We start from the raw sequence: 16,533 nt of genomic DNA, 5'->3' as shown, positions 1-16,533 counted from the left end.
ACAGAGATGGGATTACCTCCAACCCTCCAACTAGCCTGCTGGGTGGCTTTCCATCTCTTGGCAGCTCTGCACATGCTGTGTTCTCTACCTGTTCTACTTTTCCTCTGCTTCTTTGCTTCTTGAAGTTCTACTTACGTTTCAGGACAAGCTCAGGCATTCTTGCTCCCCTTCCTTCAGGGAACTCTGACCCTGCTCTCCTATCTCCCCAGACAAGAATTAGGAGCTCCTTTTCTACTGAACCCTTATTATACAGTGTGGCCCTGTTAAATTGCCTGCTTATTCCACTGTATCAAAGGTGGTCAGCCTCAGTTTGCAACTTTAGTTCATATAAATAATCACCTGGAGAGTTTATTAAAAATGCAGATGACTCTATTTCACTGAAATTCCAACTCAGTATCTTTGTGGTGTGCATTCAGTAGCAGCTCCAGAATGTGCATTTTTAACAAGCCTCAGGCAATATTCTCAGGTGGATGATTCTTGTGATCCCCTTTAGCTCTATGAGGATAAGAGCCAATTCTCCCCTGTTTATTTGACACATAGTAGGCATGAAACAATGGTGAATGAGTGAGCAAAGGAACAAATGAATGATGAGTGAATGAATGAAATAATCTGTTTCCTCCTCTGAAAAATGATGAGCTTAGACCAGATTTCCTCTAAGCTTTTCTTGGCTTAAACTTCATGTGATTTAGGTTATTTTTACCAAAAATTCTACACTCTTGGCAGCTTTAATAACAGAACCATATACAATACACAAACTCAAGCACATGAAACAACCAGGGAGACGTGCTGAAGAGGATTTAGTCTAAGCTAATAGCCAATCAATGACCCAGGACTCATGAATAACCATTATTTTTGAAACTAGTAATGTCATCGCAGGCTAGAGACACAAAGAGGGGCATACACTCACGCCATGTGAATTCAGTCTCATTCTCTCCTATAAGCATGAGTAGCCAATGGGCACGCCATCAGGGATGAAAATCCCTAGGTTTGGGAATTAGAGAGCTATGCATTATGGGAAACCAGGGTCCAGGGAGCGGTTTAGGGTGTTTAGCTGCCTTCCTGTGGCATGGAGGGGACAGACTGTTAGCGCCGTCAGGGCCCCCTGACTCTTCTATAGTCACTTGTCAGTGGCGTCATTGAATATAAAACCCTTGACTCTCTTCCGTGAGAACCCTGCAGGTTTTGAGAGGCAGCTTCAGCTTCTCACAAGAGCTGTGGCCCAAGAAAAATGAAGTCTCCCATTACTTATAACCTCTCAGCATTTCAGAGGAAAAAGGTTGGCGGTGGCTGCCAAGATCCAGCAAATATTTGGTTAGCTTGGAAAGAATGGGTGCTCATTTTCCAATTCTCACAGATTTCTCTATGCCCAGTTCTTTTTATTAAAAACTTTAAATCCAGAGATAAAGTCGAATGGCACTGCAGGCTCTAAGCATTCATCTGTATCCCAGGGAGCAGAACCCAGGATCTAAACAAAGAAAAGTTTAATCAATAGAATTCATGAATTCCCTCTAGGAATAGGACCCGACGTAGCAGAAGAATAAGCAGAGCGGCTCCTATCCATGATTTTCTATTAGTGGATATTTCTGGGAAGGACTTTGGAGAATACCCTTTCAATTGACCAGGGTCAGCAAACTATGGCCCATGAGCCAAATCCTGCCTGCTGCCTTTTTAGTTGAGTTTTGTATTTTTGTACAGCCTGTTGAGAATTTTTTTTCACTTTTGTATATAGTTGAAAAAAATCAAAAGAATATTTCACAAATATCTGAAAATTAGATGAAATTCAAATTTGTGTTTATAAATAAAGTTTTATTGGAACACAGCCACATCCATTTGTTTGCATAATATATACGGCTGTTCTTGAACTACAGAGGCAGAGTTGAGTAGCTCAGACACGAGACCACATAGCCCTCAAAGCCTAAAATGTGTATTATCTGGCCCTTTGTAGAAAAAGTTTGCAGAGCCCGCGAATAGGAAATGTAAGAGTTGCCTCTCACTATTATTTGAACTAAAAACTGTAAGATATATATGCACAGTTAACTAATCATAAATCAAACACTTGTATAAACTAACACTTGAGTCAAGAAATAGAACATTGTCCATCAATCAGCACCCAGAAGTCTTCCATGTGTTCTTTCTCCTCCACTAGAGCTATGAGCCTTTGTGACATTTTCCTTGCTGTTCTTTGTACTTCTGCCACCTAAACTATGTGAGTTTTGCCTGTTTTCAAACTGTATATAAACAGAATAACACTGTATATTTGCCTTTGCATCTGTTTCTTTCTCTCAAATTTGTGAGACTCAACTCTGAGTTGTGTGTGGCTATCGTCCTGGCATTTCCTCTGTTGTCACTTCCATGGCATTTCACTATGTTACTTAGGCAAGTTTCGTTTGTTCATTTTACTGTTAGTGGACAGTTGGATCATTTCTTGTTTGGGGCTATGGTGAATAACACTGCCATAAACATCTCATACTTGAGCCATCATTGATTTAAGAGTCTTTCAAAAGTAGTGGAATTGCTGGGCTGTAGGCTACACAGACTTTCAACTCTACCACTTAATGCCAAATTTTCTTGGAAGAGGCTGAACAAAATCACATTCCCACCAGCCACCTCCTTTTAGGAAGCTGAGGAGCTCTTTGTATGTTATCAGCACTATTTCTACCTCCACAACCCTGGACCTAATGGTGCCTGCTCTCTGACCTCCAGGGACCAGATAAGGTTCATGGGACCTTCGTCCCTTCCACTTTGTATCTTCTCTTAAAATAATTCTCAAGTCTTAAAAGAAAAGTAGCAAGGAAACAGTCACCTTTCTAAGATTGGTCCTTGAAATGTGATCTCTTCTGGATTCACATGCTTGGCTAGCAGGTAAACCAGGTGTGAGAAAATTCTGACACCATCCCCCCACAGATGGGAGCTGAGAAAGAAAGCTCATCACAGTCAATGGGGCAGGTGATATTATAAAGCATGCACAGTGGACAGGATGAGGAAACCAAGGAAATGGTACCTGCCCCTTTCTCCAGGGAACAGATTATATGATCAGGGTATCAGATCATGGGAAGCTGATGCTTGTGTCTTTCTCTGAACGGTTTTGGGAAAACAGGGCTGAAAAGATCCCCTCCTCCAAATGTCAGTTTGCTGAAACCCCAGCACTGGGAGTACCAAGCACTAGAGGCATTTCTGAAGCATGATGTAGCGCTACTTTGAAAAGGCACAAATAAACCCCAAATCCTAGCACACATTTATCCAGTTTGTGAAGCGAATTAATAGAATAACCAATAAAACATGTATAAAAGCTTTAATTAAATCTGATGAAATAAAACTTCATGTTTTATTTATGGACACTCCCAACATGTAAAGGATTCAGGGAGACATTCATTTTTACTGCCATTTCGTCCTCATATCTATAATTAAATCCAGGCTGCAGCTCTGGCCCAAAGCAATGCGGCATTTTAAAGCTGGACTTGAACATTCCCTCCCCCATCATCTGCCTTTAATTTTAATTACCATTCCCAGTATGTAGGAGGCTGATCGTAAAACAAAACAAAATAATCAAACAAACAAACAAACAAACAAACAATGATGGTTGCCATTGTGTTTTAAAGCGACAGGCTGAAGGAGGATTTTAGGCAGGAGGGCGTCTCCTCTATTTCCAGTTTTATTCTGTACCAAGTGCACAATCCCTTCATTTTACTTTTGACATAAAAAAAGGACTTCATGAACAAGACAAAATAACTTATGATTATATGAAACATAACTGTGACAAATCACAAAACTATACATATTAATAGAAAAAAGTGTACCTAATTCTTTAAAAGATTTATGACAATAAGCACCAGATGTGCCTCTAGAGTAAAATCGGCCCCATATCCAGTATGATATATGCAGTTCATTTCTCTACGTGAGTGTATATAACTATGTACAAGAGTCTGTGTGATTTATGGAAAACAGATTTCCACTTTTTTCCCCCAAAGTGCTTTATGTCAGCAACATTACACAGGATACTTTGCTGTCTGTACAAAATAAATTTCTTCTTTTTTACACTCACTATTTCTCCAATGAGTGTTTTTTTGTTTTTTTTTGCTTCATCTGTTGCAAAAAAAAAAAAAAAAAAAGTTACCGCAGAAATTCCATACCACTAACAAAAAGTGCTATTTAAAAATGCTTCTATAAAATGACATAGCCAAGAGAGTCAAATAAAATACCAAATAATTAAACTGAACATATAGTCACTATTCCCAATACTTCAAGGCAACCGGAAAGTCAGGGTTCTCGGATGAGGGAGTTGAATTTATCCTTGCTCAAAATTGGTTTTAGGGTGCTACTGTGCTTGATGGCTGGTAATTTAGAAACAACTGAACAAAGCCAACACTCTGTTATCAGTGGTAACTCTGCTGTGGTCTAATAAAGACCTTTTTTTTTTCCTACTTTATTATCGCTTATGTAATTTGAGGGAGACGTGGGTAATGGGAGATACCCCACAGGACCGGTAAATAGTTAAATAATATTTAATAGCTGATCAGAGGCTAAATTATAACTGACACTTTGATGCAGATTCATAAGGGAATTAAGACAATGCAGCCAGTGAAATATCTCTAGGCAGACTGATATTTTTAAATGCAATAGGATAATTGTCTTTGTGCTGTATGTTTTCACAAGCCTTAGTTTTTTGTTTTGTTTCTGTTTTTAAGGGGAATGACAATTTCTGTTTGGATGTTTATGAAAATGGTTGCATATCAAGACTTAAAAAACCAGGACATGAAAGGGAATGATTTTTTCGAAGCTTCCACTTGTACTACTGCAAAAATACTGATGAAAGTATATATAAATCTTCTGCAGTGTGAAAGTAAGCAAGGGACAAATTTTAAGGTCAGGAAAGACTCTAGAATCTAAGCATAGTGTGTAGCCTGGAAGGCATCTGAACGTGTCCTATCCTGAGGCCACAATCTCAAGCCTGCAGCTATCAGGAAAGACCCACGGTGCAGGAAGCAGGGCTGCACTGGGTCCTGCTGCCTGCATACTCTCTCTGAGATGCAAATGTCCCTCAGGGGCTCCACAATGATTTCCTGCTGAGGAAGGAGGGCTGCAGGTGCCTCTACTGCTTAGGCCCTCTATAGAGTCCCTCTAGCCCCCGTGAGGAAAGAAAGGGGCAGGGTTACTGTGAGAGGCCACAGGAAGACTGCAGCCTGGTTCACAAGCAGCTCCTCTTAAAGAGGGAGGTGGTGTCCATGGTTTCTAAAGTTCAGATTCTGTTTTGTCCTCCTTCCCCCTTTCTACTTTAAATTACATAAAGCCAAAAGGCAGGGCTGACAATGTCAACTGCAATAACAACCTTGCCTTTTCATCTTTTTTCTCATTGTACAAATGAAATGAAATGTATTTTGAGTTCCTTGTAAAGGCTTCCCTATTTAAGTATGAATAGACAGTCTCTCTGAAGATAGCAGAGTTTTTCTTTCTTTCCAGAGTATGACAAAGGACGCACGAGGGATGCTACCAGCTGTGAGCATGCATACGTTAGGCCACTTGCTTAGGCCAAGTGACACGACCCACAAAGCTGCAAGAAGGGTGGTACTTTACAAGCAGCCTTGGAGTTCACTTGTAAAGGAAGCCTGATGCGCATCTTTTGTAAAGCAGAGCAGGTTTTTGCAAAGTGGTGAACTCACCTCTTCTGCAGACTTTGACGTCTACATGAAAGCTTTTCTTAGAATATAGTTCGCTACTCAGAGAAACTAGATTGATCAAGTGCACTGTGAAAACGAAACTCATACTTGGTTCCTCATTCACCTCATTCTACTACATGCTGGAATGAACTCTGGAATCAGGGAGAATACTTCCGATTGTGGGACTGTGGAGGGAGACTGGAAGGACCTGTCAATATACGAACTGTCACAGAATCCCATCTAACATCAAGCTGTTTTAGCTGTCTTGTTGAAGATTGTAAAGATCTCAGTTTGACAAATGGCATTGTTTCACTTTTGTTCAGAAAAACATTTTTAAAAAGTGAGAAAAAATACTTGAAATATGATTGTACCAGAATGTTAGAACTTACTGTATCTTTGGGACTGGCCAATTTTTATAGCTGATGCCCTAGGACTTGGGATCTCCAAGAGGTGTCACAGAAAAAAAAAAAAATGACTTCCTATTTAGGCTTGATATTTTCGATCAAATGCTCTGGGAAAATTCCAGGCCTTCAAACCTGGAACTCAGAAAAAGAATTGCTTCTTTCTGTAGACTTTTCGAGAACTATCACCTCTTCCTTCCCAAGATGATCAGACAATGGCGGCTGGCGGGGGGGGGGGGGGGGTACCTGAATGACAGTCAGGAAGAGGGTAAGAGGGATGCAAAAGGAGGGTGGAGAGAAGTATAGGGAAGAGACAGACAGATGAGTGGATATCCTGAAAAACGTTAGTAAAATCTGTGCACTGGAAGTCAAGCATCACTAGGTTTGGTTTTCCAAGGGAAGCCGGCACACGACTCAGTCTGTCCCGGTTCTCACATCTGGCACTTCTCTGGGCACAGCACCAGAGTGGAGGCAATGGGTAAACCAGTCAAACAGTGTTTTTCTTTGAACAAAGTCTTTGAGGTGGAGTCACTAAACAGTCAACCCAGGAAGGTTCCAGCTACAGGACTGTTGGTACAGGAGGTGCCCACTCCATTTCCCTCAGGTAGCCTTTGCTAACTGCAAAACTAACATGCCAGAGGTGGGGCCAGGCGGAACCACAGCAGTGCAAAATGTCTATAGCTGGGGTGATTACAATAATAACGATTTCCATCCAAAGAACAGACATTTACACATTTTTTTTCATTTTAAAGTACGTATAAATAACAACTCTTTAAAATGCAAAAACAAAGATAGGCTGCTGGCGTATAAAACCTTACTTTGCTATTGAAGAAACACCGAGAAGCAACTGGTTAGCATGCGGCTAAGAGAAAAGGGAAACCCAGGGAGTTTCTAAGAGTTGAGACCACACTATGCTTTGGACATGGATTTCCCTTGTTGTGCCTGGCTTTGCATCAGGAGCAGTGAGGGCGAGGATTAGGTGAGGCAGGTCACTATGCCTCTGGTAATTGAGGTCTTTTTCCCTGTTTGGAGTTTTCAGACAGGGTCATCCCCATACTACATGTTCACATGCACATCATTTCATTGGTGTCCTTTAAGTGTTGACAGCCAGGAAGTAACAGGTATCCAGTAGAGTGAGGCTCTGAATTCCCTTTGAAAAGATAGTCCTGCTGGTCACCTAGTCCAGGAAACCCAGAGAGAAAAAGGAGCAACTGCAATGATTCCTGCAAAGCTAACTCTGCCATTCAGTCCTGCCTTCCGAAAGAACATCAGTAACTCTGCAGGTCCCGCTGATTGGGCTGACATCCTTCCTCATGCAGTCTGTGAGAATACGGAAACAAAAGGTGCCAAGCAACATCAAGGTCCTTTGTGTGCAGGAGTGGCCAAGAGAGCTTTTAGCCTTCGGTGTAGACAGAGGAGAGCTGGCTGGGACAGCGGTCCACAGCGCTGATCTGCAAGAAGGTGGCGTCTTCAGCCCCACTGCGGAGAGACTCCCCAAAAAGGCTCGAGGAACTCGAAGGTAAATCATACACTGGAAGAGAAAGAACACAGTAAGTCAGCAACTCCTGCCCCATGCCACACCCACTGGAAGTGCATTCCAGTAATGCAGCTCAGCAAATGAGGACTGGGAGCTAAGGAGGCAACCATGCCACCCTGGGCCCTAGAGCGAGTCTCTGTTTTCCACAACCTTAGTGAGGAAGGAGGCCGACTTGCAGGCAGCTGGCTAAAATATGACCGCACAAAAGACAGGCTGAGAGGAAGTAAAAGAAAAGTGTTCCAGGGAAGGCTGGGGGTGGCCTCAAAAAAGAGGTGGTGTTAAAGTTGAGTCATAAAGAGAATGGAATTCTCACAGATGAAGAAATATGGAAAGAACATTTCAGAAGGAGGAAACAAACAGCAAAGACAGAGAGGGAGAGGCATGTGGGGTCAAGGGTGCTGGCAAAGCTCAGGTGAAGAGTATGTAGGGAAAAATGTGTGTGGGCAGGTGTGGAAAGCTAGATCAGGCCTAACTCATGGGGGCTTTGAATGCCATGCTGGAGAATCGAATTTATTCTCTAGGCAATTGGAAACTATTTAATATATTTGAGCAGAAAAGAGGCATATTTTATCCTTCATTTTGGGGAGGCAATGTTCATAGTAGTATGGAAGGAAGAACGGTAAAGATAAGGAATCAGGTCAGGGAGACTTACTGGAAGGTTATGGCCATAGTCTGGGAGAGACATGATGGCTCCTGCACCAGGGCGGTGGAAGAAGAGGGGCTGAAGGAGGGCTGAAGAGGAAGGTGAAGATAAGAGACATTTCAGGGGTCATTCAACAGGATTTGATGCGGTCACGTGCTTGGTCAAGTCCAGCCCAGGTCAGTCACAGGCAGCCCACCTGGTCTCTCCTGTCAGTTGACAGGATTTTCTAAGTCACAGACAACCAACACACCTGTAATGCCCGAGTGAGTCGAGAAGGCTCTGTGGAAAACATCAAAACCGGCCTGGCCCATGGATGTAGGGACCAGGCAGTCCTCAAAGGAAGGCACCACACTGCAGGAGCTGACAGGCGGCACAGTTCTCTGGGAATCGGGATAATGTGGGGGGCAGAACGTCTGCAACTGCCCATAAAATCCTGAAATACAAGCATGGCATTGAGCTCCTTTGGGCACAAGTTCCACAGATCATTCCAACCCAGCTAGAACCTCACTCAGCCTGGCTTCATATGACAAATGCCTTTAACTCTTAAGGCCACCTGTAAAATCTTCCAAGCAAACATTTGGAATGCACTGTTGGGCTGAAGCTCTTCTACCTTAGAGGGATTTCCAAACTTGTTAGTTTGTAACATTTTTATTATGTGCTTTAGTATCTGAAGTGGGAAGCCTTCTTACCTTCCCTAGACTCTCTGAAGAGTCCTGGACATTGAAGGCCTGATCTTCAGGGGAGGTTCCTACCCCAGATTGTCTCACCGGCATTTAAATGCATCTTCTTTAACTTCCTTTATCCTATATTTTCTTCTGTTTACACACTGGTTAACATCTTGCAGAATGCTCTTAAAAAGACCCACTTAAAAATGCATCCATCTATCTGTCTTTCCAATAGAGAAATACATGCACATTTAGATCTTATTATCCTGGCTAGGTAGACAGTATTTCGTAGTTGGATGTACTTAACTATTACTATTGTTGATTTTTGCAGTAAATGGAAAAACTGTTATGAAAATGTTAGAAAATAAAAATGAAATACAAATAAAACTCCAAAAAAGGAAAAATATGAGAAAAGAGTAATATTTGAAAATAATCATCAACCTTTTGATAATTTCATTTTATCTGTTCCTTTCAGTTTTTTTCCATTCAATGTAGTTTTCCTTGGGGTCCTATGTGGTTCTTTTCTATGATCCTCCACTCCTTTCATGATGGCTAGCTTACTTTTTTCTTCTTTCTCCTCGTCTCATAATACATTTAAGTCAACAGATTATTTTCTTGGAGCGTAATATGCTTTTGAAAATATAATAATGAAATCTTAGTTCCATACTTTATTGGAGGGAGAATTGTGGCTCTGCTGTTAACTCTCTACATTTCATTGTGTCTGTCTCCTCAACTGTAAAATGTGAATGTCATTGTCTACTTCAGCAGGCTATTGTGAAGATTAAGTGAGTCATTGGATAAGGAAGTCCATCTGTAACGTTTTAAAGTACTTTATAAACGTCAGTTATTATTTATATCACTATTCTGGTTTTGATGGAAAAAAAGGGATTAATAGAGAAAGTACCCTGGGATTTTTTCCACAAACACTAAATAATGGAGAATGCAGAACAAACCCATGGACTTTGGACCCTTAATCCTGTGTGCCTTCCTCTACTAGAACTGCTTCTTCTTGAGACTGGAAGGCTTCATCCTTTATTAAATAAATGAATCACCTATCAAAAGAGAGGGGAGGTGCTATCTGAGTTTCTTCTTAGCTCTCTTTAAGTAAAACCAGGGTGAACTGATACATCCAACATACTATGCGCTAAACCCTTCTCATTTCCCATTAGGATCCACAATGTAGACTGTGTAACTGCACAGATCACCCTTGCTGGGACGCTGGGAGGCCTATTCTATGGTTGTTATGAATATTGCCAAAGAATGTGTGCTTAACTGTCCATAAAGACACATACTGGCCCTCTAGGAGTCTGTGATCCAAGATAGATCAAATGCAGATTTATGGATACGGCACATTCATAGTGGAAAACAAAATGATAATATCCTTTATAAACAGACTAGAGTGCACTTTATATAGAATCAACAGAGAAATCCACATAAGGTTTGGAAGAAGATTAAATGCTTGTTGTTAGTATAGACAAGGAAAATACCTAAGGAAATTCCACATCAGGCCAGAAGAAGAAAGAATGGAAAATTATTGTCTCTTTTCCTTTTGATCCCCAAAGGCATGGTTTCAACAGACAGGCAGGCAAAGGACCCAAACAGACCACTCATAAGTACTCATATCCAATATGAGCAAACTGTAAACTCTCAAGCCCACAAAGAAATACAAATCAAAACAATGATAAAATGTCACATTCTACCTATCACATTAGTAAACATTTCTAAAAATCATTCTCAATGCTGAAGTATCACTGAAGAAGGCATTTCTATGTAGTGTTGTTGACACTGCAAGAGTGTACAAGCCTTTTGGAAAACAGTTTGACAACCTGTATTTAGAACCCTAAAAGTGTTCAGGCTATTAGATTAAGGAAATTCACTTCTGATAAAGTATCCTGAAAATATATTCTGAAGAACATTAAGAAATTCTGCACAGGGACAGTGGTTGCAGTGCTAGTGATCAAAATAGAAAACTGAAGAGCCAAAATGGCCAACCATAAGAGAATGTCTAAGCAAACAGTGATACATTTATGTGATGGGAATTTTAAATAGGTATTAAAACAATATTTTTAATAAGCTTTTAACAACATGGAAAGACCATTATAAGGTTCATGTTTCAAAAAGCAAGATACAAAATTGAATACGAAGCCTAGGATCAGTTGTATGGATGCCTATGTTACAGAATAAAGATGGCAAGTTACCATATCTATGGTTGTCTTTGGGTATTTTTTTTTTTTTTTGGCCTTTATATTTTTTCTGAATTTTAGCAATAGTGAAGAGCAAGTACTCTGGATCCTGGGGTTCAAATCCTAGCTCAACTACTTACCAACTGTGTAGTCTTGGCAAATTACTTAGCTTCTCGGTGCCTCAGTTTTCCAATTTGTAAAATGAGGTTAATGATAGTAATTACATCATACTGAGTTATAAAGATTAAATGAGTTAATATTTACATATTATGCAATATAATTTTATAATTAGCATTTATGTAATATATAATAATATAAATTACATAGTATATATGTTTGCTAAGTAAAAAATAAAATTATTTTATAATGACAATGTAGTTCTTAAAAATAAAAGTTCATTGAGGGAAATAAAATTTCCAAAAATAACAAGGAAGTTATTTAACAATAACCAATGTAAGAAAGGACGAAGCAGCAGGTATGTGGCACACCCCCTGTTTCCAGGGGGAAACTTGAACAGTTTTGGCCTTTGGAAGACCTAAGCTGTATACCTCTTCTTGCTCATGGCTCCTCAATCCTGTGCTTATTGACACACAGACTAATTTCTTCATTCACCCTATTGGGGGCTCCGAACAGCAACATGTCTGAGTGGTTTGAGGGAACCTGGAATGTGGAGATGTATGGTTTCAGTAGTTCCTTGGACTGATCTTGACTTTGGTACCTGGAGTCCAGGTACAGGCAAATATGGCATACCCATGAGGAGGAAAACGTTATCATAAACCACCATGGCTGGTCTACTAGAATGTAATGTCTCCTGAGCAAAAGAGACAATATTTGCTATCTATACCCTTATGCAAGCTCTCCTCATATTTGTCACCCATAAATTTCCTGATAGCCCTCCTCAGTAAAATATCACCCTTCCAAGAAAAGAAGACATTTTTTCACTAAACTCCCACAACTTCACAAATAGGGACATTAATCATTCAGGGACAATGATAGAGACTTTCACTGACCTTTCGTGAAAACCAATTTATTCTCCCTTTCCTATCTTCTCTCCTCTTTCTAAGAGGAAACAGAAGTGTCACATGCTTCAGTCTATATTCAAGTGTTGTGATATATATGAGTATAAAAGGTTTGTGATGTGGCAAAATACACCTGGGAAAGTTAAGTATCAAATCCAACATTCTGGGCTTCATCTCCTAGTCTGGATCTGAGTGAGGAGGGCAGAGTAGATTCTAATTCCTGCCTGTGGGTGTCTTGGCTGACACAGGAAACTGTCAAAACCAGAATGGCCCCACAAGCATGTTTTATCACTCTAACAGCCAACTCAAGAAAAGGAAATCCTCTTTATTAAATCTCTCCCTCCAAGTAGCCAGTTACTAGAGATGCCAAATACACTGGTGTGGATGGTTGCGGTCACTCAAAGAGTTTTCACATATTCTCTTCCCAGTGCTATTTTCACAAAACTAACAATTTTTTTAAAAAAAAATTCCGTTAGGGTCTTACCACACACACAAACCCAGAGAAGGCCTAACTCGTTCTCTGATGAATGGCTCCTGTATTCCAGCGGCTGAATTTCATGTAGCAAATTTGGAAAGAACACTGCTTCTCGGACCCAAAGCAAAATGAGTCAAGATGTTAACACATTTTGTGGGCATAAAACCTGAGAGTGGTGGCAAGGTCAGCCAATCTGTCCGTCAGTCAAAAGTGGCTATCAAGTGCTGGTTAGGGTGCTATTGCCGAAACCAAAGAAATATAAGACATCCTTGTCTTTGAGGACTGATAATATAGCTGGAGTGAGAACACATGCATTTGTAATAGCATAAGAACATATACATAAATTTAAGTTGGCAATAAATGTTAGTTGTTATTATACATTTAATTACAGAATCACCCCTCTACTTTAAAAGTTATTTTGCCTTCAAGAATGGAGGAGGGGAGGAACTTGCAGATAAATGTATTCTACCTAAACTGCACTTTCCAAAGGTCAAGGAGAATCATTCTTCCTCCTCTCAGTTTTGGGAAGTTTTCTTTTCCCCTTCTGAAAACAAACTTTTTTTTAAATTATAAGAATATTTGAGGCTAATTATAAACTAGAACATGCAGACTAGTATAAACAAAGAAGGCAAAAATTATTTTTTATTTCCACGATTCAGAATATACACACAAAACTGAAATGTTTTATATATTTATCTTCTGTTTTTGCCTCTAATATCATGCATGAATTTCTTCACATGCATTCATTCTTAGAAGGCTTTTTCTTTTTATTTTAGTCACGGAGTAACTAGTGTCTCTGTGATGATAGGTTAAAGAGTTCACGGTCCCTTTTGCTAATGATGATAAAGCAGCCCCATGAAGCTTTGGATTTCCTTCTCAAAGTACAAAGGGAGTGGGGAAGTTAGAGGAGAAAGGCATTACATGACTAAATATGATAATAGAAGGATACCCTCTAGGGCCATGCTGTCCAAGAGAACTTTCCATGATGATGAAAATGCTCTTTATCTGTGCTGTCCAATGCAGTAGCTACATGTGGTTATCACATCACATTTCAGCCACTTGAAATGTGGCTAGTGTGACTGAAGAACTGACTTTTAAATTTTATTGAATTTTAATTAATTCAAATTTAAATAGCCACTCATGGCTACTGTACCTGACAGCACAGCTCTAGGGCAATCTGAATTCCCAGGTCTAGCGAACTTTGTTTCAAGAGTAATTCTGATTAAATTCTTGAAAGAAAAACGCATGACTCACCCCAAGTTTAAATAAACCAACATAAATAATCTTAGGCTCCTGGCCTTCAAGATAGAAAGCATATTAGATTTTTTTAATACATCTATCTCTTCCTTGCAAATTTGCCACTTCAATCTTTGTGGAAGGAACCAGAATATAAATACATTAATAAGTAAAGAATGGTCCCTTTACCCTTCAAGAAGCTGAGGAATGTTTTAGGCTAAACTGCGAGGGCACTACCAACCCTCCTAGAGGTACTGTGTTCCCTTCTGGAAGCAGCAGGAGGAGAAAGAAATGTGTCACCCACTTTCTTCACTTCAGATTGCAGGCCTAGCTCTCCATGCGCACCAGGGTCACCATGTGCCCTTGTGGTCTCCATTTTTCCTACCATCTGATGGTGCAGTATCAACACAGAAGGCTCTGCCCAACTGTTGAGGAACATGGATGGTGATTAATACCGTCAGCGTACACCTCATCAAGGGGAGAAGTCATGATCTGTGTACTTAGTAGGTTTGTCTATGTAGCAGATGGCCTTGCAAAACAAAATGCTTGTTTTCCTTTACAGTGAGGCTGGGGAACCACCACCAAACTGTGGGCACTAGGAAAAGTGCTACATGGATAACACTCAGAATTGAGACAGCCCCTTCCCTGCTGTAGGCTCAGCCTGGACCATGATGACAACTCATAGGTCCAAAAGGTCCACATATGACAACAGGAACCCCTCAAAAACATCAGGAGGGTTCCCCAGAACTTCCCCCGCCAGAGTGTGACCTAATCAGGCTTGGCAGTATCCTCTAGGAGACTCCTTGGAAACAATGCTGGGGGTTCCAAGACCCCTTGATATGTCAGATGGGAAAACCCTTTAACTCCATGTGATGCAGACTGTATCAATCAGGGATCCAGGCCAAGTGCTATAGTTTTTCAGTCACTACCCAAATCTCAGGAGTAATCTATTCCTTTGACTTTTCAGAAGAAACAGTGACTAATGTGTGTGCTTGCCTTTGCTGCAATCATTGTAATTTTGCAAAATGAGGGTGTTAACAGTATCTACTTGCAAGGTAACCACAAAGACTAAAGAGGATTAACAGAGATCATCCAATGTAAAGTGCTGGGCATGTGCTTGACACACAGTTCACACTCTATAACTGTTACTTTTACTTTTTTCTTTTTCTGTTCTTCTAATAACATAAGCATTTCAATTTCTACATATTCATTTACTTGACAACTATTTACCAAGCACTTATTCAAGTGTTGGGGATATAGTGGTACATAAACCACATTCCATGCCTTTTTGGAGCCTGCATTTTAGTGAGAAAGAAAGAAAAACATATAAATGAGAAATCAAGTAACATAATTTCATACTACATATGATAACAAAAAGAAAAGTTTCTTTAATGGATACATAGAGATGCAATTCTCTTTTCCAGAATGCACTCAAGATAGGAAGAATGAAACAGAACAAATAAGGAAGTTTTGATTGTGGTTCCCTTTGTTTGGCCCTGTCTTTGATGGCAGGTATAGTCAGGAGGTCACCCCACAGCTCTGCTGAGAACCAGCCCTGGCAGAGCAGATTTCCTGCCATTAGTGCTAAGCAGTTTGTGCCTGGGTAGAAGAATAAGCAGATATCAGTGGCAGAGGCAGAGTTGGCAGTCCCTCAGTTTCTTGGTCGTATGGCTGTTTGCTAGCCAAGTGGAAGGAAGGATGTATATTTATGAGCTTTACAGCTCTAATTATTTTTCTGCAGAGACTATAATTTTGTGGGTTACTACTTTAGGAAGTGTAGCGATTTTGGCCCCAGTCATATGGTGGCTGCATATGCAAGGGCATGGAGAAGTGTAAGTGATGAATGGGTGGGCTCAAACCAGGACCCCAAGGACAGGGACACAGAAGATGCATGACCTCACTCTCCTTGGCCTCTGGATTTCTTCTTTTCCAGCACTCTTTGTGGATTCTCCTACTCTTCTGGGGCCCTTGCCCTATCACCTTTGAATAATTCCTATAAACCAAGTCCAGGTAAAGAAAAGAGGAAAAGATGGTACATAACCAGTGAAGCCCCTAGGGCAACTCGCTCCTTGGTTTAGGAAGAGTGGTGACATCCCCTAAGACCCAGCAAGACAAGAGCCATATGCTGATGGCCACACCAGGGTTGCTGTTTCCCCCAAATACTAGTGGCTCCACACTTCTACAACCAACTGCCAACATCTCACCACTGCTCATCACCATCCCCTTCCATACTTCTGCTGTTCCTCTTCTTCTTCCTCTCTGTGACCCTATGTTAAAAGACCATCTCAGCATTCTGCTTGTTAGTTAAGCCAAAGCAAATGAAGGACAACAAACCTGGATCTGGAGGACCCCAGCCTAATGTGCAAGTCTAGAAGTTCTGGTCACCTGGAAAAGAATTCACCCTATGCCTCTGGGCTGCTTTACAAGTTGGAATATTCACACAGAAGAAGGATATTGTTGCTCAATTCACTTCAGGGTCACCAAGTCTCATATGTCACATCCACTGTAACCAAAGGCACTAACCTATGACACGTCTGAAAAGGTGGTTATTTTCAAGAAGCACTGACTTACACCATATAAGGCCCCTCACACTACTAAGAAGAATTGGACCATCTTTGGTTACACACCTATTATAATGGTGAAAACTGAAAGTGATAACACCAAATGCTGGCAAGGATGTGGAGCAATGGGAACTCTTTTGCTGCAAAATGGTACAACCA

The 16,533-nt window shown here is 40.7% G+C and overlaps 1 protein-coding gene across 2 annotated transcripts in view; it reads right to left on the bottom strand.

Annotated features, from left to right (window-relative positions):
- Window positions 1-3,296: 3,296 nt before the first annotated feature.
- Window positions 3,297-16,533, bottom strand: part of GLIS3 (GLIS family zinc finger 3) — a 481,604-nt gene continuing 468,367 nt past the window's right edge. For both annotated transcript variants that reach the window (XM_023213188.3, XM_023213189.2), the window contains 2 exons: window positions 8,486-8,668; window positions 3,297-7,586 (listed from right to left, as the gene is read on the bottom strand). In XM_023213188.3, the coding sequence (XP_023068956.1) occupies window positions 7,450-7,586; window positions 8,486-8,668 (320 nt within the window). In that variant the 3' untranslated portion in view covers window positions 3,297-7,449. The remainder of the gene's footprint in view (window positions 7,587-8,485; window positions 8,669-16,533) is intronic.

The sequence above is a fragment of the Piliocolobus tephrosceles genome, chromosome 14 (assembly GCF_002776525.5).
Source record: "Piliocolobus tephrosceles isolate RC106 chromosome 14, ASM277652v3, whole genome shotgun sequence".
In the NCBI taxonomy this organism is placed as follows: Eukaryota; Metazoa; Chordata; class Mammalia; order Primates; family Cercopithecidae; genus Piliocolobus; species Piliocolobus tephrosceles.
This window is presented reverse-complemented; position numbering and strand designations above follow the sequence as displayed.